Genomic DNA, 24,960 nt, shown 5'->3' with positions numbered 1-24,960 from the left:
CTCTAGCCTGGGTGACAGAGTAAGACTACATCTCAAAAAAAAAAAAAAAAAAAAAAAGGAATAATAATAAATTAACCTTAGCTTACTGGATTACCACCATCATATATGCAGTCTGTTGTTTACCAAGATGTTCTTATGTGGTACATGGCTGTATTTTATTGTTGTATTCTACAGTGCATAATAAATGGTGAGATTCTCCTCAAAGAGTGGCAGAGAAAGGATTCAACTCCATTTTCTCTGACTCCAGTGCCTGTGCGAACATTGGAGACTTTGCTGTCATGAGCGTCTCTCACGTACAAATGCAGGCAACAGTGAAAGGAAGTTGTCTTGTTTTTGAACAGGCCTTGTTTTTCTTGGATGCTTTTGCTTAAAATCCAACAGCCAAATGAGGAAACTGTAAAAGCAAAACAAACATTTTTATTGCAGATGAACCCACATACTGATTTTGGCTTATCTCTTGAAACAGCGTAAATGTCTCGTTACAAAGACCTTAGAAATTCTTTAATAAAATCTGAATTGGAAGAGATCTTAGATATATAGGTTTTATTTCATCTAACGTTTTACATGGATTGTTGATAAATGGCCATCTGGCTTTTATTTGAATGCCTCCAAAGACAGAGGACTCACTAATGCCATATGAAGTAGCTCATTCCATTTGGCAGACAGTTGAGATTGTTAGAAATTTATACTGCACCTCCCCTGGGCCTAGTTAAATTCTTTGGAGAAGCGTAGAGAAAAAATATTTTTCTTCTACATGCCAGTTTTTTTGTTTTGTTTTTTCTGTTTGTTTGTTTGTTTTGTTTGAGATGGAGTTTCGCTCTTGTCTCAGGCTGGAGTGCAGTGATGCAATCTCGGCTCACTGCAACCTCTGCCTCCTGGGTTCAAGCAATTCTGCCTTAACCACCCGAGTAGCTGGGATTACAGGCACCCGCCACCATGCCCAGCTAATGTTTGTATTTTTTAGTAGAGATGGGGTTTCACCATGTTGGTCAGGCTGGTATCAAACTCCCAAACTCAGGTGATCCACCCGCTTCGTCCTCCAAAACTGCTGGGATTACAGGCGTGAGCCACCGCGCCCGGCCTACATGCCAGTCTTTCAAGTGTTCGAAGAGCCTTCTTAGGTCTCCTCTGGCCTTCTCTTCTGCAAGCTGTGCATGCGCTGAGTTCTGAAGTGGTGCCACACCACAGCCTACCACACAACGTCACTGCATGTGGCATAAACTGGGACCACAGAACTCTGAAACCGGAAATCAGGGTAGCTAACACTTGTTTGCTAACATTTCACATACATTGTCTCCTTTAAACCCTAACAACACAGTGAGACAGTTACTGTTATCTCCATGTCAGATGACGAGACTGAAGCTACAAGATCACAGAGCTGGCAGTGGTAGAACCCAGATCTGTCTGACTCCAGAGCCTAAACTCTTAGAACATGGGATTTGATCTCATTTTATAGAGGAAGAAACTGAGCCCTAGAGAAGTGACCTGCCCAAGGGCACCAGCCTGCCAGTGGGTGAACTAGGACTAGAATTCAGATCTGCCTCCCAGAACACTGGCCCTCACCGAGGCTAGGGGAGTCTGTTGGCAGGCTGCTGATGTGTTTTCCTACTTTACTTTTTTTCTTCTTTTTTTTAATATATATATTTTTTGAGACAGAGTCTCCTCACTCTGTTGCCCAGGCTGGAGTGCAGTGGCACGATCTCAGCTCACTGCAACCTCCCCCCGGGGGTTCAAGTAATTCTGCCTCAGCTTCCCAAGTAGCTGGGATTACAGGTGTGCACCACCACACCCAGCTAATGTTTTTGTATGATTTTGTTTTCTTTTGTTTTGTTTTATTTTGAGATGGAGTCTCCCTCTGTCCCCCAGGCTGGAGTGCAGTGGCAGGATATCAGCTCACTGCAACCACTGCCTCCCCAGTTCAAGCCATTTTCCTGCCTCAGCCTCCTGAATAGCTGGGACTACTGGTGTGCGCCACCACGCCTGGCTAATGTTTGTGTTTTTAGTAGAGACAGGGTTTCACCATGTTGGCCAAGCTGTTCTTGAACTCCTGACCTCAAGTGATCTGCCCACCTCAGCCTCCCAAAGTGTTGGGATTACAGGTGTGAGCCACTGCGCCCGGCCTGTTTTCCTACTTTACTTTAAAAGCTGGCTCTCCTTGTGTTGTTGAACAAGCATTTGTTGGGGCCTTACTGTGTCTCTAGAACATTTATTTGAAATCAGAAGTAGGGGTGATACCACTGTGACAAGAGTAGGTTTTTAAAACTTTGCATAAAACAGCAAGAGGGACTCAACACGTTGTGTTATGTTTTTGTACCAAAACAGTAGTGTTTATATTTCTTGGCAATAAAATCATTTTTAGAAATAAACTGCAAATACTCATTCAGAAGCCAATGGATGATCTTCAGCACATTGCAGTTATTTCAGAATTTGGCCTACATGCTTAATTCGATCACTCTGCTTCACTCTCAAACTTTCACTGTAGGCATTGCTTCCCCACTCAAACCTTTGGGAGTTTCCCATTTGCCTGAAGGATGAAATTGAAGTGGCTCTAGCCACCTTTCAGCCTTTTCACACACTGCCGAGCCAGGTTGCTCATGCTGCTTCTGTTCTTGCAGATGCTCCCCACCTGCCCCCCTCTGCTTGCTTGGAATGCCTTGCACTTCCTGCTGCTTAGCCAAATCCAACCCAACTCCATGCTCCATTCTCCCCCACCTCCCTATGACCTCTCCCTCCTCTCATTCCAGCAGCTACTGCCAGGATTGCTTGTTTCGTATTTTACATTATTTGTATTTATTTATTTTTTGAGACAGAGTCTCACTCTGTCGCCCAGGCTGGAGTGCAGTGGTGCGATCTCAGCTCACTGTAACCTCCGCCTCCTGGGTTCAAGTGATTTTTCTGCCTCAGCCCCCTGAGTAGCTGGGATTATAGTCACGCACCACCACACCTGGCTAATTTTTTATATTTTTGGTAGAGACGTGGTTTCACCATATTGGCCAGGCTGGTCTTGAACTCCTGACTTGAAGTGATCTGTCGGCCTCAGCCTCCCAAAGTGCTGGAATTACAGGCGACCAGCCAGAATTAGTTTTAAGAAGTGCATGTCAGTGAGCCCTTGTGTTTTGCAAAACATGAAATAAAATCCATGGTTTATTAAACTGAAAGAAGGGAACTGTTTATTCTTTTAATGAAAGCAGAAGACACATGAAAGATTGTGTTATAAACTGAAGTTTTGGCCGGGCATGGTGGCTCACGCCTGTAATCCCAACATTTTGGGAGGCTGATGTGGGCAGATCACCTGAGGTCAGGAGTTCGAGACCAGCCTGGCCAACGTGGTGAAACCCTATCTCTACTAAAACTCCAAAAATTAGCCGTGGTGGCAGGTGCCTGTAGTCCCAGCTACTTGGGAGGTTGAGGCAAGAGAATCGCTTGAACCTGGGAGGCAGAAGTTGCAGTGAGCCGAGATCACACCATTACACTCTAGCCTGAGCCATAGAGCAAGACTCTGTCTCAACAAAATAAATAAAATAATAAACTGAATTTTTGTAAATAAGTATCTGCTGAGGACCACTGTAAACTGCAGGAGGATAGGAGATTAGCATATCTGGCTCCTTGAGACCCATAACTATATTTTATTTAGAATTATCTCTCTGTGTCACAAATTAGGTAATATACGTAGTGGAATGAATTAGCAAGTGATGAGTGCATTTTAATAAACCATCAGAGGATGAGATGGGTGCCCTTGGGGGGTGGTGAGTGCTCCCTCCCAGAAGTGCCAGGTGTGGTCTGGCCAACCAGCGAGGCAGTGGCTGAGCTGGCTTTAATGTCTTTCCAATCCTGGCAGTCAGTTCTATGAAATTCAATGAGTATTTAAAATGTCTTGTTGGATGGTTTGCAAAAAAAAAAAAAAAAAAAAATCACCCCTGGCTTTATCAGCTTTGCAAGTTTGCATCCTTGCCTCTTTAATGGATATTTGGCTTTCAACTGCAAGCTGAGAATGGTACACTGCCGAATAAATGGTCCTACTCAACTGCGAGAAAACAAGTCAGAAGATTTCTGGGGGTGGGGTGGGGGTGGAATAACTTTTCTCTAGTAACTGTACCCAACACATATGTGGGGTGTCTTTGGAGCCAAAAGACATCACATTTCTTCTTTTCTATGCATTAGTTCTGTCATTTTGGACAAGTTACTTAATCTCTCTAGGCCTCCATTTCATCATCTTCAGGACTGAGATATTTACTTTTTTTTTTTTTTTTTTTTTTGAGACATAGCCTTGCTCTGTCACCCAGGCTGGAGTGCAGTGGCGCAATCTCGTCTCACTGCAATCTCCACATCCCGGGCTCAAGCAATTCTCCTGCCTTAGCTTCCCAAGTAGCTGGGATTACAGGCATCCACCACCATGCCTGTCTAATTTTTTTTTGTATTTTTAGTAGAGACAGGGTTTCACCACGGTTGACCAGGCTGGTTTCAAACTCCTGACCTCAAGTGATTTGCCCACCTCGGGCTCCCAAAGTGCTGGGATTATAGGCATGAGCCACCGCACCTGGGCGAGATACTTACTTTTATGCAGGACTTACTTTTATTGCAACTTACTTTTATTGAGATACTTACTTTTATTGCAACTTACTTTTATTGAGATACTTACTTTTATTGCAACTCAAGTGACTGAGCTGGAGATTTGTCCTGTTTGTGCTGTCCTTGGTTGATTAGCATAGTACTTGGTATAGAATAGTTATTCAATAAATACTTGAGGAATTAATGAATAGATTAAACCAATTTTCCGAGTCTTTTGGATAGAGTACCCTGATTCTGCTAAATAGGCAAGAACACTTGCAGGGGACAGAGAGAGATTGGCTGTTGGGAGAAGCCAGGAGCTGACGGCTGCAGAGAGAAGCTGATGAAGTCAGTTACACGCAGCAACATGGATGATTCTCAGAATAATCATACTGAGCAATAGAAGCCAGACCAAGGGGAGTACGTGCCGCATGATTCCCTTTGTGTAACATTACAGAGGGCTGGGCACAGTGGCTCACGCCTATAATCCCAGCATTTGGAGAGGCCAAGGCAGGAGGATTGCTTGAACCCCGGAGTTCGAGACCAGCCTACGTAGTATGGTGAAACCCCGTCTCTACAAAAAAATACAAAAATTAGCCTGGCATGGTGGCCTACACCTGTGGTCCTAGCTACTCAGGAGGCTGAGGGGGGAGGATCACCTGAGCCTGGGGAGGTTGAGGCTACAGTGAGCCATGATGGTTCCACTGCATTACGGTGTGGGTGGCGGAGTGAGACCCTGTCTCAAACAAAAAAATTACAGAAAATGCAAACCTTAGTGACAGAAAGTAGTTCAGTGGTTGCCTTGGGGTGGGACCAGGTGGGTAGGGAGGGAGGAATTTCAAAGGAGCAGGAGGAAGTGTGTGGAAGTGATGGGTGTGCTCCTTGTCTTGATGGTGGTGATGGTCTCTTCAGTGGATAAATACGTTAAAATGTATCAGATTATATACTTTTGTGATACCCTAACTTGTATTAACTTGATTGACTCTCTCTTAGCTAAGAAAGCCAGAGGGATTCCATTCGGCTCCTTCATTTGCAAGACGTTAAGGGCTCCTTACCCACCCCCTTCCTCAAGGACTTAACTTGTGCAAGCTGACTCCCAGCACATCAAAGAGTGCAATTAGCTGATAAGGTACTGTGGCAAGCTGTGTCCGCAGTTCCCAGGAATTTGCCCGGGTGATAGTACTCTAAAGCCCCCGCGTTTGTGTCCTGCAGATAGCACCCAGAGCCCCCGCACCTGTCACCTTGTGATGGATTTAAAGCTCCCGCACCTGGAACTGTTTGTTTTCATGTAACCATTTGTCTTTTTAACTTTTTTGCCTGTTTTACTTTTGTAAGATTGCTTCAGCTCAATTCCCTCTCCCCTTTCTAAACCAAGTTATAAAAGAAAATCTAGCCCCTTCTTTGGGACCGAGAGAATTTTGAGCACTAGTCGTCTCTAGGTCGCCGGCTAATAAAGGACTCCTGAATTAGTCTCAAAGTGTGGTGTTTCTCTGTAACTCACTTGGTTACAACACTTTAAATATGTACAATTGTTTTGTTTTGTTTTTGAGACAAAGTCTCGCTCTGTCACCCAGGCTGGAGTGCAGTGGCATGATCTCAGATCACTGCAAACTTCGCTTCCCAGGTTCAAGTGATTCTCCTGCCTCAGCCTCCCGAGTAGCCGGGATTACAGGCAACTGCCACCACCACGCCTGGCTAATTTTTGTAGTTTTATTGGAGACGGGGTGTCACCGTGTTGCCCAGGCTGGTCTCAAACTCCTGACCTCAAGTGATCCACCCGCCTTGGCCTCCCAAAGTGCTGGGATTACAGGCATGAGCCACCATACCCAGCCTAAATATGTACAATTGATTGTATGCCAGTTACACCTCAAATAGCTATTTGAAGAGGAAGAAGAAGAGAAAGGAGAGGAAGGAGAAGGAAAAGAAGGGGCAGGGTCTCTCCCCAGGTCCTCTCTGCTTGACCCCTCATGCACAGGTGTCCAGGCCCATAATAAGGCTGCTTCTCTATCTCTTTAGTGAGTAACATCTTGGATGCTGGGTGGGGCAAGCATTGGCCTGGGACTCAGAAGGCCTGGGTTCTGGTCTTGGCTCTGCCACTCACAAAGGTACAACACCGGGCAGCAGCCTGACCACTGTTGGCCTGGACTTGCTGTGACAATACTGGTCCCTGCTGGTCCAGCCTACCCACAGCATTGACTAGAGGATGGCCTAAGGGGACACATCAGAGTGCTGCGTGAACTATGAGTGTAGGTCAAAGGGAGGAGAGTGGGAGGGGAGGCAGGGAGTGAGCCCCAACCTTCTTCACCTTCTTTCTAGCCCAGTCACAACAACACACGCTACAATGTAACACGGGACCCTCAGCAGCTGCTGAATTGTTTGAGCTCTATGTCCCTTTGCTAAGTGACCTCAGACTCCTGTACTACAATTTTTTTGTGCCTGCTTGTTATCATTTATCAAGAGCTGTGTTCAGGACTCAGCCTGGATACTCACACACTGTAAGAATTTTTTTTTTTTTTTTTTTTTTTTGAGACAGAGTGTCAGCTCTTGTCGCCCAGGCTGGAGTGCAGTGGCGCGATCTCAGCTCAGTGCAACCTCTGCCTCCTGATTTCAAGCTATTCTCCTGCCTCAGCCTCCTGAGTAACTGGGATTACAGGCATGTGCCACCACGCCCAGCTAACTTTTGTTATTTTTAGTAAAGATGGGGTTTCCACACGTTGGCCAGGCTGGTCTCGAACTCCTGGCCTCAGGTGATCGCCCCACCTCAGCCTCCCAAAGTGCTGGGATTACAGGCGTGAGCCACCGTGCCCAGCCAGTTGTAAGATCTTGATAAGTCATGTCTCCACTCTTAGCATCTGTCAAAAAAGGGGTTGGACTCCAAGGCTTGAGGTTTCTTCCAGCTTTTGCATTGCGGGGTTCTGTCACCCGCATGTCAAACTATTTGGCTACGCTGAGGACTGCAGATAGGGGGAGGGGAAGTGTGGCCAGTGAAAGTTGTCTCATCCCTGACTCTGAATGAATTTGAGGTATCAGGGAAATGGTGACCTTTACCACCTCCCCGCCACCCTCCCCCACACACATGCATATCATGGATTTGTTTCTCCTCTAGTTCCTCCTGCAATGCTCCTTACTCCATTTTTGTTTTTGTTTTACTCATAAACAGCAAGTCAACATATATACTCAGGTATGTTTTTAAGTTCATGCACTCAAAATCTATCATGTTAATAGGTGAAAAATCTTACCTTCCAGAAAACTTGGTCATCAAAATATTTAGCCTCATGAGGTGCTTTCCATATTTTAAGATTTAGGAGCAAACCTGTTTCAATGCATAATTTAATGTTAAAACATTTGGAGCACAGGATTTTTAATCTCAAGATTAATCGAAATATTGTGTGTCAAAACGACAGTGTCTCAACAGAAATCCTTTTTCTCCCACAATTGAAAGACAAATAAATGGAAGCCCTGTCATTCCTGGACCAGCTTAATTCTGTAGACTATTTTATTTTATTTATTTTGAGACAGAGTCTCACTCTATCGCCCAGGCTGGAGTACAATGGCGTGATCTCGGCTCACTGCAACCTCTGCCTCCCAGGTTCAAGCGATTCTCTTGCCTCAGCCTCCCAAGTAGCTGAGATTATAGGCGCCTGCCACCACATCCAGCTTTTTTTTTTTTTTTTTTAGTAGAGATGGAGTTTCACCATGTTGGCCAGGCTGGTCTCGAACTCCCGACCTCAGGTGATCCACCCACCTCAGCCTTCCAAAGTGCTAGTGTTACAGGCATGAGCCACCACACCTGGCCGATTCTGTAGACATTTTTTTTTTTCTTGAAAAAAAGAACTGGGAATGGCAGTGTATTGAGCAGTACATGAGAGCCACAGATCTGACGCCCTTCCCCAGACGGAGTAGAAGGGCCCCACGAAAGCTGATCCATGTAAGACATATGGGCTACTATGGAGGGTGACTCCAATTGGGTGCTCCTATAGGTCTGTCTTCTCTGGCTCCAGTCAACTCCTGGGAACCTCAGCTTAAGATTCCACTTGTGTAGTTAGGAAAGTAGCTTATAACTTGCTTAAGTGCCTGTCCTTCCTTTTCCCCATCTTTTTAAGTGTCTTTGATTTTATTTTTTATTTTTGGGACAGGGTCTCATTCTATTATCCAGGCTGGAGTGCAGTGGCACAATCACAGCTCATTGCAGCCTCAAACTCCCAGGCTCAAGCAACCCTCCCACCTCAGCCTCCCAAGTAGCTGGGACCACAGGTGTGTGCTACCATATCCAGCTCATTTTTTGGTATTTTTTGCAGAGACAGGACTTAGCCATGTTGCCCAGGCTGGTCTTGAACGCCTGAGCTCAAGTGATCTGCCCGCCTTTGCCTTCTAAATGGCTGCGGTTACAGGTGTGAGCCACTGTGCCCAACCTCCATTCCCTGTCTACTCTCTGCCCAGATAGCTTGGCCATATGTATTCCTCCAGCTTCCCGAAGCTGGCTGAATTTCACAGGACACATGGAATGAGTGCTTCCTTTCACAGGAAGCAAGGAAATGCTCCTGATAGATTTATCTGTGTATTATTAAGGATGATCAGTTCCAGTGTCGTTAACAAGAATGGGCGAGTGCTTAGTGAGATTCGTACTTCCCTTTCGTGGTGCTGCTTTTAGCTGATATTGGCATGCAGGGTACAACCAGCATGACGCAGTTAGCTTGAATTACTCAGTAACGATCTCTGGCGCCTGCATGAATTTTCCAGATAGCTGAGGCTTACTCATCACTGAGGAATATCTGTCTAAAATATATTTTGTTTTCTGAGACAACATTAAACATATTTAGACTTTTAAAAAAAAAAATCAGAACCATCACTAGGAACACCCACATATAACGTGCCATATAACGTGGAAAAGGTGTGTAGCTGTGGAGGGTTGTCAGTCTAATCTCTCAGCAGCCCAAGCGTTTTGTGTTCTTGTGTCGTTTTAAGAATTTGTCGGCCGGGCGCAGTGGCTTATGCCTGTAATCCCAGCACTTTGGGAGGCCAAGGTGGGCGGATCACCTGATGTCAGGAGTTTGAGACCAGCATGACCAACATGGAGAAACCCTGTCTCTACTAAAATTACAAAATTAGCCGGGCGTGGTGGTGTATGCCTGTAATCCCAGCTACTCAGGAGGCTGAGGCAGGAGAATCACTTGAACCCAGGAGGCGGAGGTTGCAGTGAGCTGAGATAGCGCCATTGCACTCCAGCCTGGGCAACAAGAGCAAAACTGCGTCTAAAAAAAAAAAAAAAAAAGAATTTCTCTTCCTCTGTTAGGCTCTTTGCTTTCACTTCTAACTTCTGCTGGTGTACTTTACCTCTAGAAACCTAGCCCACCTCTGATCTGCTATTTCTAATCTACCTGGGCTGAGAAACCCAATAACTATGCTTGATAGGATTGTTTCTTAAATAAATACAGGCCCATAGAGGGCTCAATTAACAAGTTAAATGCTTGTCTTCTGGGAGTCCATTTGGAGCAATTTTAGCTGCTTGAGGAACTTTTTCCCCCTTCCATTGTCCAAGTTGTTTTGTTTCCTTTTTTGAGACAGGGTCTTGCTCTGTTGTCCAGGCTGGAGTGCAGTGGCACGATCTCAGCTCACTGCAACTTCTGCCTCCCAAGCTCAACTGATCCTCCCATCTCAGCCTCCGGAGCAGCTGAGACTACAGGTGTACCACCACGCCTGGCTAATTTTTGTATCTTTTGTAGAGATGGGGTCTCACTATGTTGCCCTGGCTTGAACTCCTGGCCTCAAGCTATTCTCCCACCTCAGCTTCCCAAAGTGCTGGGATTACAAGTATGAGCCACCCAAGTTGTTTTTAATCACCGGTTTCCTCATGTCAAAAACAACATGTAAAGAGGAAAACTTGTTGGTCTTAACTCTTAAAGGAACAATATGATTGTCTTTATTCTCTTTTTTGACTCCAGTGAAGCATAAGAAAAGACCTCCTGGTACTTTGCAAGACAGAGGGCAAGTCAGCACCACTTCGAACATAGCAGTGATAACAGTGAATAGTGTGAGTCCCAGGACAGGGTTGCCAAATAAAATGCAGGATACCCAATTCATTTCGAATTTAAAAACAGACACCTTGCATTTTTGCTAAATCCGGCAGCCTTTCCCAGGGTTGGATTGCCAGCTGCCACGAACTGAACATTAACTTAAGGAATTAACGCTACTTCGCCTCTGCTTCTTCACAAAGACTCTGCAAAAAGCTAAGGCCAGACATTGGTATATTAAAGCAATTCTAGCCAATCTCACACTCAAAAATTACCCAGGTAACTCCAAAAAGTACCTCCATACAGTTTGTTAAAGCTGGAAGGAAGCCAGCTTAGTTACCCTAATCCTTTCATTTTACAGAGAAGCTAACCAAGGCTCAGAGGGAGTAAAGTGACATGCCCAACGTCACACAACTCATAGTGTCTTACGCCATTTGTCTCTTATTTGGCATTCACCTCCTGCTTAGGGACACATATATGGGTGTCTAACCAATAAAAGATGGTTGCTTGTAGAATAAAGGTGAACAGTTCTGGATGGAATGTATATTTTCTTTCTTTTTTTTTTTTTGAGACAGTCTCACTCTGTCACCTAGGCTGGAGGGCAGTGGGGCAACCTCGACTCACTATAACCTCCACCTCCTGGGGTCAAGCCATTCCCCTCCTTCAGCCTCCCTAGTAGCTGGGACTATAGGCACACGCCACCACGCCTGGCTAATTTTTGTATTTCTGGTAGAGACAGGGTTTTGCCATGTTGGTCAGGCTGGTCTCGAACTCCTGACCTCAAGTGATCTACCTGCCTCAGCCTCCCAAAGTGCTGGGATTACAGGCGTGAGCCACTGCACCTGGCCTGAATGTGTATTTTCTTTTTTTCTTTTTTTTTAGACAGAGTCTCGGCTCACTGCAACCTCTGCCTCACGGGTTCAAGCAATTCTACTACCTCAGCCTCCCAAGTAGCTGGGATCCAACACCACGCCTGGCTTATTTTTTAATTTTTAGTAGAGATGGGGTTTCCCCATGTTGGCCATGCAGGTCTTGAATCCTGATCTCAGATGATCTGCCCACTTCGGTCTCCCAAACTGCTGCAATTACAGGTATGAGCCACTGCACCTAGCCACATATTTTCACCTGGCATATAAGTAAAACTGGCTAATTAGCAACTCCCCTAGATTTTCTGCTGCTCTATTTTATTGCAAGAACAGAAACATACTTTTCCCCTTTGCTGAAAGATCTCCAGTGGCTTCCCATCTTTTATAAGGGCCTGCTCCTCGCTACCATTCTGCCCTCAACCCCTGCCGCTCGTTCTCACTCCATTCACACCAACCACACTGGTCTCCTTACCGTTCCCTCAACACACAAAGCATGCTCCTGTCTCAGGGCCTTTGCACTTGCTATCCTATTTTCATGGAATGTTCTTCCCCTAACTAAATGCATCGCATATCTCCCTCCTCTTCACTGGGGCCTCTGCTTAAAAGCTAACTACTCAGATAAGCCTTCCCTGACCACCCCCCTAAAAGAACACCCCATCCCACATTGACTCTGTGTTTCTCTAGTTTGCTCTGTCTTCACAGCCACTTCTTCCCATCTGACGTAGTAGACACTTATTTGTCTATTTATTGCTAATACCTTCCCCCACTAGAAGGTCAATTCCATGAGGTCAGGGAATTTGTTTTGCTCACTGCTATGTCCCCAGTGCCTGGCTCATAGTGGATATGGAATAAATATCTGTTGAATAAAATAGTATTATGGATGTCCTCAGAAATAAAAGGTAGGCTTTTGGGTGTAAGGATTTTCTCGGGCTTCTGTGCAAAACTGAGTGTGATCACCAGCCCTGGGTTCAAAAGTCTGCAACGTTGCCACTCACCCTACTTATAACCTCAGGGATGTCCCTTCCCTGCCCTGGCCTCACAGTCCACATTAGCAGCAGGTGACCTCTAAGAACCTTTCCAATTCTGAAATTATGTGATCCTCAGGGAAGGAGATGGGGCACACAGACATCCAGCCACATGGCAGGGTGCGCTCTGGACATGGGTGCTGTGTCCTGGCAATGGTGGAAGAAAGGTGGCCTCACACTGACCTGTCAGGAGACCAGACGTGAGAGCTATCGTCGTGGCCAAGCTGAATTCCCCAATGCGGAGGAGGACCTGGAAGCCAATCCTAGAAATGACAAAGCAGAGGTGGTCACTTGGGCATCAGGCAGCAGAGGTCATCAGGGACATAAAGGACTGTCGGTGTCAGTAGTGCCATTGCCAGGAAGGGCCATGAGGAAAACAAGGGTCCTCTTCCTGGCTGGTACATTCCCCTGGCATTTTCCCAAAAAGCCATGCAGACATGTGGGAGGGAGGGAGGCGAAGGAGATTCCAAGATTGTCTGTGGCTTATTTCAGTTCCCAGCACCTCATGGATAATGAACCAGACCAGGAGTCAGAAAACCCAAGCTCAAGTCCCAGCTCTGTCACTTACTAGCTGCAAGACCCTGGGCAAGTCCCTCAACCTCTCAGAGCCTCCAGTTTTCTCTCTCTCTTTTTTTTTTTTTTTTTTTTTTTTTTTTCTGTTTTTGTTTGTGAGATGGAGTCTCACTCTGTCGTCCAGACTGGAGTGTAGTGGTCGGCTCACTGCAACCTCTGCCCCTCAGGTTCAAGCGATTCTTGTGCCTCAAGTAGCTGGGACTACAGGCATGCGCCACCATACCTGGATAATTTTTGTATTATTAATAGAGACGGGGTTTCACCATGTTGACCAGGCTGATCTCGAACTCCTGACCTCAAGTGATCTGCCCGCCTTGGCCTCCCAAAGTGCTGGGATTACAGACATGAGCAACCACATCTGGCCAGCCCCAGTTTTCTCGTTAGGCAATTAAAGATGAAGGTTCTATTTCTCTTGGGGCAAGGTGGGTGGGGTAGAGCTTGGCTTTCAGACCCATCTCCCCTGCCCATCCCTACCCCTTGAACATACTTCCAGGACCTCTCTCCTTCAAGGCAACCCCAGGGGTTCAATTCAAACATTAAGCTATTACGGGGGCCCTTGGATGCTGAATGTGATTGTCCCAGGGTCCAGCCTGCACCTGGGCACTGCCAGCCCCTTCACTGCAGCCCCACGGATAGTTGTACACAGCAAGCCAGTTTTTTAAGCCTTTCCTGTTTCTTGTCTCAACAGGTGGGCAGCTCATGTTCTCATTTTTAAGACAAAGGAAAGCTCCAAGCCTGCAGCCTCATGGGGTGGACCCCACCTTGTATGTCATTTGGTTATCTTCCCTGTCTTTACTGATTGTTCATTATAAAGTGGGAGAAATAATGACAGTCCCTACCTCATAAGATCATGGGAGAGTGGAGAGAATTAAAAAGAATTACCTGCAGACTAGAAAAATAAATTAAGGCCGGGCGTGGTGGCTCACGCCTGTAATCCCAGCACTTTGGGAGGCCGAGGCGGGCAGATCATGAGGTCAGGAGATGGAGACCATCCTGGCTAACACAGTGAAACCCCTTCTCTACTAAAAATACAAAAAATTAGCTGGGTGTCGTGGCAGGCGCCTGTAGTCCCAGCTACTCAGGAGGCTGAGGCAGGAGAACAGCGTGAACCCGGGAGGTGGAGTTTGCAGTGAGCTGAGATCACGCCACTGCACCCCAGCCTGGGCAACAGAGCAAGACTCCATCTCAAAAAAAAAAAAAAAAAAGAAAGAAAAGAAAAATAAATTAAAAAGATAAAAAGAGTTGCCACCCTGCTGCTCATGTAGGGAGTGCAGATGTCAACAACTACCTGCCCAACCATTCAGGCAGCCATCCCCGCTTCCGTGTGGCAAGCTCCAGGCCCTCATCTTTGCCATCTTTGTATATCTTCAATAGTTTGCTTCCTCCCCAGCTCCAAACACAGTTCAGGTTATCAAAACCTCAGGGAAATGTTTGTTGAATGACTGAAAAATGCAGTCAATTACTCAATTCATTGATCTAATATTAAGTGATTTTTAGAAAAAAATTCAGGGGGACATATGCATGACCTTGCAAAAAAAATTTTTTTTTGAGATGGAGTCTTGCTGTGTCACCAGGCTGAAATGCAGTGGCGCGATCTCAGCCTCCCAAGTAGCTGAGACTACAGGCAAGAGCCACAACACCCAGCTAATTTTTTGTATTTTTAGTAGGCACAGGGCTTCACCATGTTGGCCAGGATGATCTCGATCTCTTGACCTTGTGATCAGCCAGCCTCCGCCTCCCAAAGTGCTGGGATTACAGGTGTGAGCCACCGCGCTGGCTGCAAAAATTCTTAAACAGGACATAAAAGAACAAAACATAAAGGGAACAATGATAAATTGGGCTATATTAAAATTAAGAACCTCTCTTGTTCAAAAGACACCATTAAGAAAGTAAAAGGTGGGCTGGGCATGGTGGCTCACACCTGTAATCCTGGCACTTTGGGAGGCCAAGGTGGGCCAAAGTTCAGGCCAGGAGTCCGAGATCAGCCTGTCCAACATGGCAAAACCCTGTCTCTACCAAAAATTATTTTGTCTATACAAAAGTTACCTGGGCATGGTGGCATGTGCCTGTAATCTAAGCTACTCAGGAGGCTGAAGTATGAGAATTGCTTGAACCTGGGAGGCAGAGGTTGTAGTGAGCTGAGATAGCGCCACTGCATTCCAGCCTGGGTGACAGAAGGAGACTGTTTCAAAAAGAAAGAAAGAAGGAAAAAGGTAACGCACAAAGTGGGATTCATATCCAGGATACGTAAGGAATTCCTACAAATCAGTAAGAAAAAGACAGAACACCACAATAGAAAATGGGCAAACTAACTTGAATAGACATTTCACAAGAAAAGATATTCAACTGTCCAAAAAGCATATTAAAAGTGCTCCATTTAGTTAGTTATTGGAGATATCAAAATTTAAACAATAGGTTTGATTGCTAAATGACTAATCAAAAGAAGGAAAACACCAAGTGTTGGCAAAATGTGGAGTAAAAGGAGCTTCTATACACTACTGGTGATTAGATTGGCGCAAACTACTAGAGAAAATTGTTTAGCAGTAGCCACTAAAGCTGACTGTGTGAATACTGTATAATTCAACAATTTCACTTCTAGGCATATAATCAACAGAAGTGCATTCATGTGCTCCAAAAATAAAAGTGCTAGAATGTTCATAGGAGCAATACTAGAATATTCATAATAGCTCCAAACTGGAAACTACCCGAATCCTCCTCAATAATGGATAAATAAATTCTGCTGCATTCACACAATGGAACACTTGTTCCAACTATCTTTTCTTAGATTCTCTATTTGCCTATCTGGCATTCATTTATCACAGGGCCACACTAATGGCCAAAGTTGTTTATCTCGTTTTCTTGCAAGTCAGCTTTCTCAGGCATGGGAACCTCATAAACCCCTCAGCTACAAATTCTAACATATGTGTTTTCACTTCCTGCCCATTAGTGGATGCCCTCACTCAGTTACTCTCCCACCACTCTTTTTCATAAAGGCATAGTCCCAGTTCCCCCTCTCTTTCTGCTGCCTGGTCCCTGGATGATAGTTTTGTGTGGCCCTGCATGACGTGTTCTGCCTCTTGTTTACAGGGGAACTGTGAACAACAAAACTTTCCCTCCAATAATACTGGAAGAAAATGCCACTCAGTCACCTTTATAAATTAAGACCCAAGCATGACAGAACACTATATCCCAGTGGAAAAAGCGTACAGCAATGCTTAACAACCTGGATGAATCTCACAACTACAATGTTGAGTAAAAGAAGCATACAAAAGCACAGACTTACTGCATGATTCCATGTATATTATCTCAGTTCATTTTCTATTGCTATAACAGAATACCACAGAATGGGTAATTTATAAAATAAGTATATATAGCTCATGGTTCTGGAGGCTGGGAAGTCTAAGAGCATGCTGCTGGCATCTGTTGAGGACCTTCTTGCTGTGCCATAACATGGCAGAGGGTATCACATGGCAAGAGGGAAAGAGCATGTCAGCTCAGTTCTCTCTTCCTCTTGTAAGCCACAGTCTCATCATAGGGGCCCCACCCTGATGACTTTATCTAATCCTAGTTACCTCCCAAAGGCTTCACCTCCAATTTCATCAACATATGAATTTGGAGATTAAGTTTCCAACACATGAAATTTGAGGGATGCATTCAAACCATAGCATTCTGCCCCAGCCCCCAAAATGCATGTCCTTCTTACATGCAAAGTTCATCCCAATAGCACCAAAGTTTTTTTTTTTGTTTTTTTTTTTTTTTTTTTTTAGAGATGGGATTTTGCTCTATCATCCAGGCTGGAATGCAGTGGCATGATCATAGCTCACTGCAGCCTCAAACTCCTGGGCCCAAGTAATCCTCCTGTCTCAGTCTCCTGAGTAGCTAGGACTACAGATGTGTGCCACCATATCCAGCTACGTTTATTTAATTTTATTTGTAGAGACAGAGTCTCACTCTGTTGCCGTGGCTGGAATGCAGTGGCACGACCATAGCTCACTGCAGCCTCAAACTCCTGGGCTCAAGTGATCCTCTCACCTCAGCCTCCTGAGTAGCTAGAATTACAGGCACATGCCACAATACCTGGCTAATTTTTTTATTTTTATTTTTTGTAGAGACAGGTCTCACTATGTTGCCCAGGCTGGTCTTGAACTCCTGGGCTCAAGCAATCCTCCCACCTCGGCCTCCCAAATCACTGGGATTACAGGCATGAAACACCACACTTAGACAACCCCCAAAGTCTTAACTTGTTCCAGCACCAACTCAAAAGTCCAAAGTCCATGGTCTCATCTAAATCAGATGTGGGTGAGACTTAAGGTACAATTCATTCTATGGGAGATTCCCTCTGGCTGTAAGCCTGTAAAGTCAAAACAAGTTATTGACTTCCAAAATACAACAGTGGAACAGGCACAGGACAGACATTCCCATTCTAAAAGGAAAAAGAGGCAAGGGGAAAAGGGTAACTGGTTCCAAGAAAGTACAAAACCCAACATAGAAAACAACATTAAACCTTCAGAATGATCTTTTACTCTGTGTGCCACCTCCTGGACACACTATGGAATTTGGACCCCCGAAGCTTCGGGGAGCTCTGCCCCTGTGGTTTTGCTGGGCTCTGCCCATGTTGCAGTTCGCACAGGTTGGAGTCTCATGCCTGCAGTTCTCCCAAGCTGGCATTGCACTATGATAGCTCTACCGTTCTGGGGTCTTGGCGGTGGCCCCACCCTTGTAGCTCCACTAGACCCTGCTCTACTAGGGGCTCTCTGGGGTGGCCGTTCACAGCACCCTTTGAAATGTAGGTGGAAGAAGGCATGCCCCCTCAGCTTTTGCATTCTGCACACCTGCAAAATTAGTACCATGTGTATGCTGCCAAGGTTTATGACTTTTACCTTCCACATCACAACTGTGGCCACTTGAGCCACAGCTGGGATGGCTGAGGAATGCTGCACCAGAAATGTGGGGAGCAGAGACCCAAGGCAGCCCTGGGCAGCAGCTGGTCATTCCAAACCATTCTGCCCTCTTAGAGCTCTGGGCCAGTAATGGGAGGGGCAGTCTTGAAGATCTCTGAAATGGCTTTGGAGTTTTTCTCCCTTGTCCTGATGAACAACCTCTGGCTTTGTTCTATGTGTACTAATTTTCTTTCTTCCTTTTTTTTTTTCTTTTTGAGACGGAGTTTTGCTCTGTTGCCCAGGCTGGAGTGCAGTGACGCGATCTCGGCTCACTGCAAGCTCTGCCTCCCGGGTTCATGCCATTCTCCTGCCTCAGCCTCCCAAGTAGGTGGGACTACAGGCGCCTGCCACCACGCCTGGCTAATTTATGTGTACTAGTTTTCTTATCAATCGGTAGCTTGGTCACACTCTCAGTTTTCTCGGCTGAAAATGTTCTTTCATTCTCTACAACATGGCTGACCTACAGATTTTCTGCCTTCCATAAATGACTCTGGCACGGAAAAAGTTCAGCTAAGATCTTTGCTTCTTTATAAAAAGGATGACCTTTGCTCCAGTTTCCAACACGTGGTTCTTCAGTTCTATCTGAGACCTCATCAGAATGGCCTTTACCAGCCATATTTCTATCAGCACTCTGATCTCAACGACTTAAGTAACCATTAAGAAGTTCCAGACTTTCCCTAGTTCTGGGGTCTTCTTTTAAGCCCTCACCAGAACTGCAGAACTGTCTTTAATGCTCCATTCTTTTTCTTTCTTTCTTTCTTTTTTTTTTTTGAGATGGAGTTTTGCTCTTGTCGCCCAAGCTGGAGTGCAATAGCACGATCTCACTTCACTGCAACCTCTGCCTCCTGGGTTCAAGTGATTCTCCTGCTTCAGCCTCCTGAGTAGCTGAGATTACAGGTGTGCACCACCACGCCCAGCTAATTTTTTGTATTTTTGGTAGAAACAGTGTTTCACCATGTTAGCCAGGCTGGTCTCCAACTCCTGACCTCAGGTGATCCACCTGCTTTGGCCTCCCAAAGTGCTGGGATTATAATCCTGAGCCACCGTACCTGGCATAATGCTCCATTCTTGACAATACAGGCTTTTTCTAGCCTGCTCCTCAAAACTCTTCCAACCTATTCCCATCACCCAGTTCCAAAGCCACTTCCACATTTTCAGGAATCTGTTACAGTAAAAACTCTACTTCTTGCATTAATTTTCTTTCTTTGTCCATATTCTGTTGCTATGACAAAATATCAAACTGGGTGATTATAAAGAAAATAAATTTATTTAGCTCACAGTTCTAGAGGCTGGGAAGTCCAAAAGCATGGTGCCACCATCTGGTGAGGGCCTTCTTGCTGCATCATAACATGGAGAAGTCATCACACAGTGAGAGGGCAAGAGCATGCCAGCTCAGATTTCTCTTTCTCTTCTTATAAGTCACCAGTGCCCTCATACCTCACCCCATGACCTTATCTAATCCTAATTACTTCCCAAAGGCCCTTCCTCCAAAAACCATCAACATATGAATTGACAGATTAAGTTTCCAGCACATGAAATTTGGGGGACACATTCAAACCATCACATATATAATGTACAAAAACAGACAAAACTGACTGATGCTGTTAGAAGTCAGGTTAGCGGTTATCCTGGAATGAGACAAGAAGAGGTTCTGGGTGTTGGTTATGTGGGGATATCAGAAGATTCATCAAATGGTACTTGTAAGATATTTGCACTTTTCTGGATATAGCTTATACTATATAAGTTGGGTTTTTGTTTTTGTTTTTTTTAAGTAATAAGTGGCAGAATAGAGGATAAACCCAAACCTGCTGACTGCCACCCCACAACTCATTCTATATGATGCTGTCTGGAAAAAGAAATGAATGAAGCAGAAATCCATCACCATGATAACAGTCTCCCTGCACAGGGTCTCCCCTGGCCAGACCCTCAGCTCAACACATGTCCTCACAGCAGCCCTGTGAGTGAGCTATTAGTGTCCCTATTTCACAGAGGGCAAGTTCAGGTTAGGGAAGTGAACCAAGAATTCCAATGTTTTGTGGCTTGGACTGGGTGGCTCTTGGGATTCAAACTAGGCAGGCCTGTCCACAAAGCTTGGCCAGATGCTTCCCAGATTTCAGCATTTGAGGACAACATTCATGAATTTAGCCATACTGGCATTCCAGAGATGCTATTAAAAATTTTTTTCTCCAAATAGACTTATTTTTACATTTAAATAATTGAATTTAAAAGAAAACTGAGTTACTAGCTTGAAATAGAAGGGAAATGGGAGGTAGCTGTAAAAAGAGATACAATGAAAACAAAATGTTGCTAAAATCTCTCCCAGATATGGCAGTCTGAGGTTTTCTCTGCTATTCAAAAGAGTGGTTAACAAGAGCTAGAAGGGTGCAGAGATTCTCAGCCCAAGTGGGGACTTTCTTTTCTCCCTGACGTAATCAAAGGACTGAGAATTGAAAAAGAGTATCTACAACTGCATGATTCAATGCCATTTCAGTGTGCCTTCCCATCACTTAAAAATCCCACAGTTTGTGGGAAATGCTCCATCCTGGCTCTGATCACAGCATCTGACTCAAACACATATGCTCATCTGAATAGGAAATTGGGAAATACTGTTTGTGGAATTAATGCAAAGTCAACTGACTTGCCCAATGCCACCAAGTAGCTAATCCACAGTTCCCATTAAGTGTTGTGACTTTACGCTTAATCCTCTCTCCATCTTTCCATTACATAGAGATGTCCTCATACGGATGCAGCATCAGTCATCATAAAGAACGGGGCTATGTTCTATTGCTAAATCTGCACAGCAACCCTGTGACATAGGACTTATTTTCCCATTTTACAGATAGAAAACTGAGATTTAGAGAGTTTGAGTACCAGGACTAATGCTGCATGACTGGCTTCACCACTGGTGAAGCCCACGCCTTTTACTCTCAGCAAACCAAAGGCTTCCGGAAGAGAGATCATCACTGTCACTATGCCCTTCCCTTTGCGTGGGTCCTGCAAAGGCAAAAGGATAACTGCTTCTTGGTCCTCAACTCACTCACCCTGATGAGAGTTGACTTGCAGGGATGTGCTGGAGCCAGTTCCCATAGGCTCAGTGGGCTGATTGTTCTCATCTCTTCCCAAGTCCATGTGTAGTGATGTCTCCTTGACAGCTTGAACTCAGTCATGCGGGAAGCGTTTGTACCATAGAAATTGCAAGTGCTGCCAATCAAGGCTTTATTTTCTTGGAAAGCCAGTTGTTAATTTAATCCTTTACCAGAAACCACTGATTGGCTTTTTCTTTTTTGGCTATAGGTCAGTGGTTCTAAAACTTGAGCTTGCAAGAGAATACTTGTGGGGCTTATTCAAACATGGACTGATAGGTCCCACCCCCAGATTTCTAACTGGGTAGGTCTGGGGTGGGGCCATAGGTAGGGCTTGCATTTCTAACAAGTTTCCAGGTGATGCAGGTGCTGTGGAGAACCAATGCTTCCAGAGAACCACAGAATCACAGAATTGGGAATCTAGGCAGCCCACAAGCAGAATTTAGCCACACAGTGTTACTAACAATCTTGAATTTTCTGCCAGTACTTGGGAGAGCACATGCAAAACTCTAGATTTTGAGCTCTTCAGAAGTCATTGGATCAGGCAACACTGAGCCTGGGTCCCTGCACTGTGATGGTGGGTGCAAGCTGAAGAGCTCCCTTCCTTCACTGGCTTTTTTTTTTCTAACTTCCCCTGCCTGTTCTCTACAGGCATCTGAGTAGGACCTTGCTAGGTCAAGTCCTCATCTTACAGAGGGGAACTCTCAGGCCCAGAGACACGAAAGGTTCTGCTTAGAATTGCACAGTTATTAAGACAGTGGCAGACACATCACTGGAACCCATTACAGAGGCGCCTTGCTTCACACAGGTCATCCCCTCCTCATCCCAAGCAAGGATGTCTCACCCACTGATACGTTATCCCTATAATTTGGGGCTATGGTTGTCTCTGTGGAAGGCATCCAAGAACCGGAAGGAACCCCAGCGCCTCCATGATTTCTCTGAGACACATCCAAACACATCAGCTCCTCATCACCTGCTTCAGCCATTTTTACAGCCAGGTTCCAGCCGAGTGACCTTGGGCAGATAACTTCTCTTAAATGTCATTTCTTAGAGTCTGAGAATACCTCAGTAGGCGGTTGTGAGAATTCAAGGAGATAATGCATATAATGGTTTCTAGCACAATGCCCAACACTTTTAAAGCAGTCAATAACAGTAGTAAATGTTATCAGTGAATATGATTATCATCGTGCTATCAGTTCATCTCTAAAAATCTATCCCTATATTGTGCCCAATTCACTTTTTCATTTTATATAAGCCATGTCCAGAAAATATTCACACTACATCCAGGAAGTAATGGCTAGGGCTCTGGTGTGTCAAACTGACCATTGCTGTCCACTGTCTAGGGGCCACAGGACCTACCTCTGGTCTGGAGGCCCACATTCCCACCTCACAGTGAGACCTCAGCCAAGGCCCACCCCTCTCTGGGCCTCAGGGATGGGTTGTGCTTAGCATGTCCCTGCATTAGCTTATTAAATCCAGTAGCATCCCAACAGCCCTGTGAGGGGAGATAGTATCATTATCTCCATTTACAATGGGGCGACTGAGGCTGACAAAGGTTAAGCTGCATGCCCAGCTAGTACGCAGTGGGAGCAGGTCCACAGCAAAGCTCTGCATCATGACGTGAAACACAGTCTCAATTGGCTTGGGCCTATTTGACCTGCTCTGTGTTTGTGGGGTCACAGAAGAGTTCGCGTCTTTGTCCTATACCTAGGTGGTCCTATTTGGAAAGAAGAGGTGGCCTGGAGAGGTGATAAATTCATCCAAGGTAGGGGCTGGACAGAATTTCTGAATAAATCAGCCAACAAATATTCACCGAAGCCTACTGAGCACCTGGCCCTGAGTGCACACGCCCCAGCTAAGGTCTCTGCACACATTTCTTCCTGAGTTGGAGGGGAGTGTTAAGGGGATGAGGGGTAAGCCCAGTGACCCACATGCCATTGCCGTTCCAGATGGTATGACGCACCACCAGCACAATGTAGATGATCTCTCCAAGCAGACCCAGCAAGCTGAAGTTGTAGCCCATGACGGAGCTGTGGGGAATCCCCAGCACTCGGTTACAACACCCCTGTGGACAAGTGTTATTATAAGCAGATTGGCAGGTGAGACCCATATTCCCTACCCACCCCTTTCACACACCCTTGGTATCCGGGGCCACCAAATGGGGATGGGCACTAAGGCTCACCTCAAAGAAGCCCTTCTCAGACTTGAATGTGCACTCACATCATCGGGGAGTTTGTTGAAATGAAGAGTTGGCTTTAGTGGATGTGGGGTGGGGTCTAAGAGCATTTCTAACAAGGTCCCAGGTGATGCCAATGCTGCTGGTCTACGGACCACACACTGAGTAGCAAGGGTCTAGTGTAGGCACTATTCACAATTTCAGCTGATAATTCCTTGTGGTGGGGGCTGCCCTGTGCACTGTAGGATGTTAAGCAGCATCCCTGGTCTCTCCCCACGAGCTGCCAGTAGCAGCCCTCACCCCACTGTGTCAACCAAGAACGCCTCCAGACATTGTCAGATGTCCCCTGGGGGGTGACCGAGACCCACTGGTCTAGCCCAAATTTAAGCACCATCCCAAAGACAACACAGCTGCTTAGAAACAAAGCATGAGGCCACACCTCCAGATCCCTACTCAGTAATCCTTCCTCCCCATCACTCAGCCTCCCACACAGCCATGAGCCAGCAGATGTGGACACATATGCAAATTAAATCAGGCTGGTTCCTTCCTTAGAATCCCCATTAGTCTTCAGAATAAAAATCCAGGTCGGGCACGGTGGCTCATGCCTGTAATCCCAGCACTTTGGGAGGCCGACGTGGGTGGATCACCTGAAGTCGGGAGTTCAAGACCAGCATGGCCAACATGGTGAAACCCCGTCTCTACTAAAAACACAAAAAATTAGCTGGGCGTGGTGGTGGGCGCGTGTAGTCCCAGCTACTCAGGAGGCTGAGGCAGGAGAATGGTGTGAACCCGGGAGGCGGAGCTTGCAGTAAGCTGAGATGGTGCCACTGCACTCCAGCCTGGGCAAAAGAGCGAGACACCGTCTCAACAAAAATAACAACAACAACAACAACAACAAAAATACACACACACACGAAAATTAGCCAGGCATGGTGGTGGGCACCTGTAATCCCAGCTACTCAGGAGGCTGAGGTAGGAGAATCACTTGAACCCGGGAGGTGGAGGTTGCAGTGAGCTGAGATTGCACCACTGCACTCCAGCCTGGGTGACAGAACGAGACTCTGTCTCAAAAAATAAACAAACAAACAAACAAATAAATAAATAAATAAATAAAAATCCAGACTCCTCAACTAGCCCAGGAAGTGTGCCTGAGCACCTCCCATCTTTCAGGGATCTGGGTCCACCATGCTCCTGGGTGGACCCTATGCCTTTAGAATGTCTGTTTCCTGGTTGGGCCACACACTCTTCTTACCAATAAGCTTTCATACACACTGTGCCTTCTGCCTGGAATGCATTCCCCATGTCTCTGCCTGGCTAATACTACTTCTCTGTCAACACTTGGCTGTCAGCTGTTTCCTCTGCTCCAGGAAGCATTTCTGGACCCATCCCAGGCTAGCTCAGATGTGCCCTCTAGCTGTTCTCACACTGTATTGTGTGTATCCATTTCCCTCACTAAACTATGGCTTGAAAAGCAAGATGAGTGTTAAAACGTATGTGTTGAATGAAGGAATGATGAATGAATGAATATATGAATGAACTAGCGAATCATTTTTGAATAGTCCTGACAGTGATGAAGTCAAGGAAACAGGCTCAGGGAATGCGATGGGCGCTGAGCCTGATGGTAATTGCTATGTGTTCTTTTTTCTGCCCTTCCTCCTTTCATTTCAGGGTTTCAAAGCCAGAGGAGATAAAAGATATTTGTTCCCCTTGCAAAGATGAAAATCAGATTTGCCCTGGT

The 24,960-nt window shown here is 45.7% G+C and overlaps 1 protein-coding gene and 1 pseudogene across 7 annotated transcripts in view; one reads left to right on the top strand and one right to left on the bottom strand.

Moving 5' to 3' along the window:
- The window catches only part of LOC112209444 (succinate dehydrogenase [ubiquinone] cytochrome b small subunit, mitochondrial-like), a 45,174-nt pseudogene that overhangs the window by 9,199 nt on the left and 11,015 nt on the right, over window positions 1-24,960 (top strand).
- LOC112209443 (RH-like protein IIR) overlaps window positions 131-24,960 on the bottom strand; it is a 57,206-nt gene continuing 32,376 nt past the window's right edge. For 2 of the 7 annotated variants that reach the window (XM_054663933.2, XM_054663965.2), the window contains exons 7-10: window positions 22,978-23,111; window positions 12,634-12,713; window positions 7,788-7,861; window positions 131-394 (exon numbers count right to left, since the gene is read on the bottom strand). In XM_054663933.2, the coding sequence (XP_054519908.1) occupies window positions 368-394; window positions 7,788-7,861; window positions 12,634-12,713; window positions 22,978-23,111 (315 nt within the window). In that variant the 3' untranslated portion in view covers window positions 131-367. Of the gene's footprint in view, window positions 395-7,787; window positions 7,862-12,633; window positions 12,714-21,890; window positions 22,061-22,977; window positions 23,112-24,960 lie in introns of all 7 variants that reach the window. The other 5 variants (XR_008538419.2, XM_054663955.2, XM_054663922.2 and 2 more) reach the window with 5 other exon arrangements.

This window comes from Pan troglodytes, chromosome 1, assembly GCF_028858775.2.
Source record: "Pan troglodytes isolate AG18354 chromosome 1, NHGRI_mPanTro3-v2.0_pri, whole genome shotgun sequence".
Classification (NCBI taxonomy): Eukaryota; Metazoa; Chordata; class Mammalia; order Primates; family Hominidae; genus Pan; species Pan troglodytes.
This window is presented reverse-complemented; position numbering and strand designations above follow the sequence as displayed.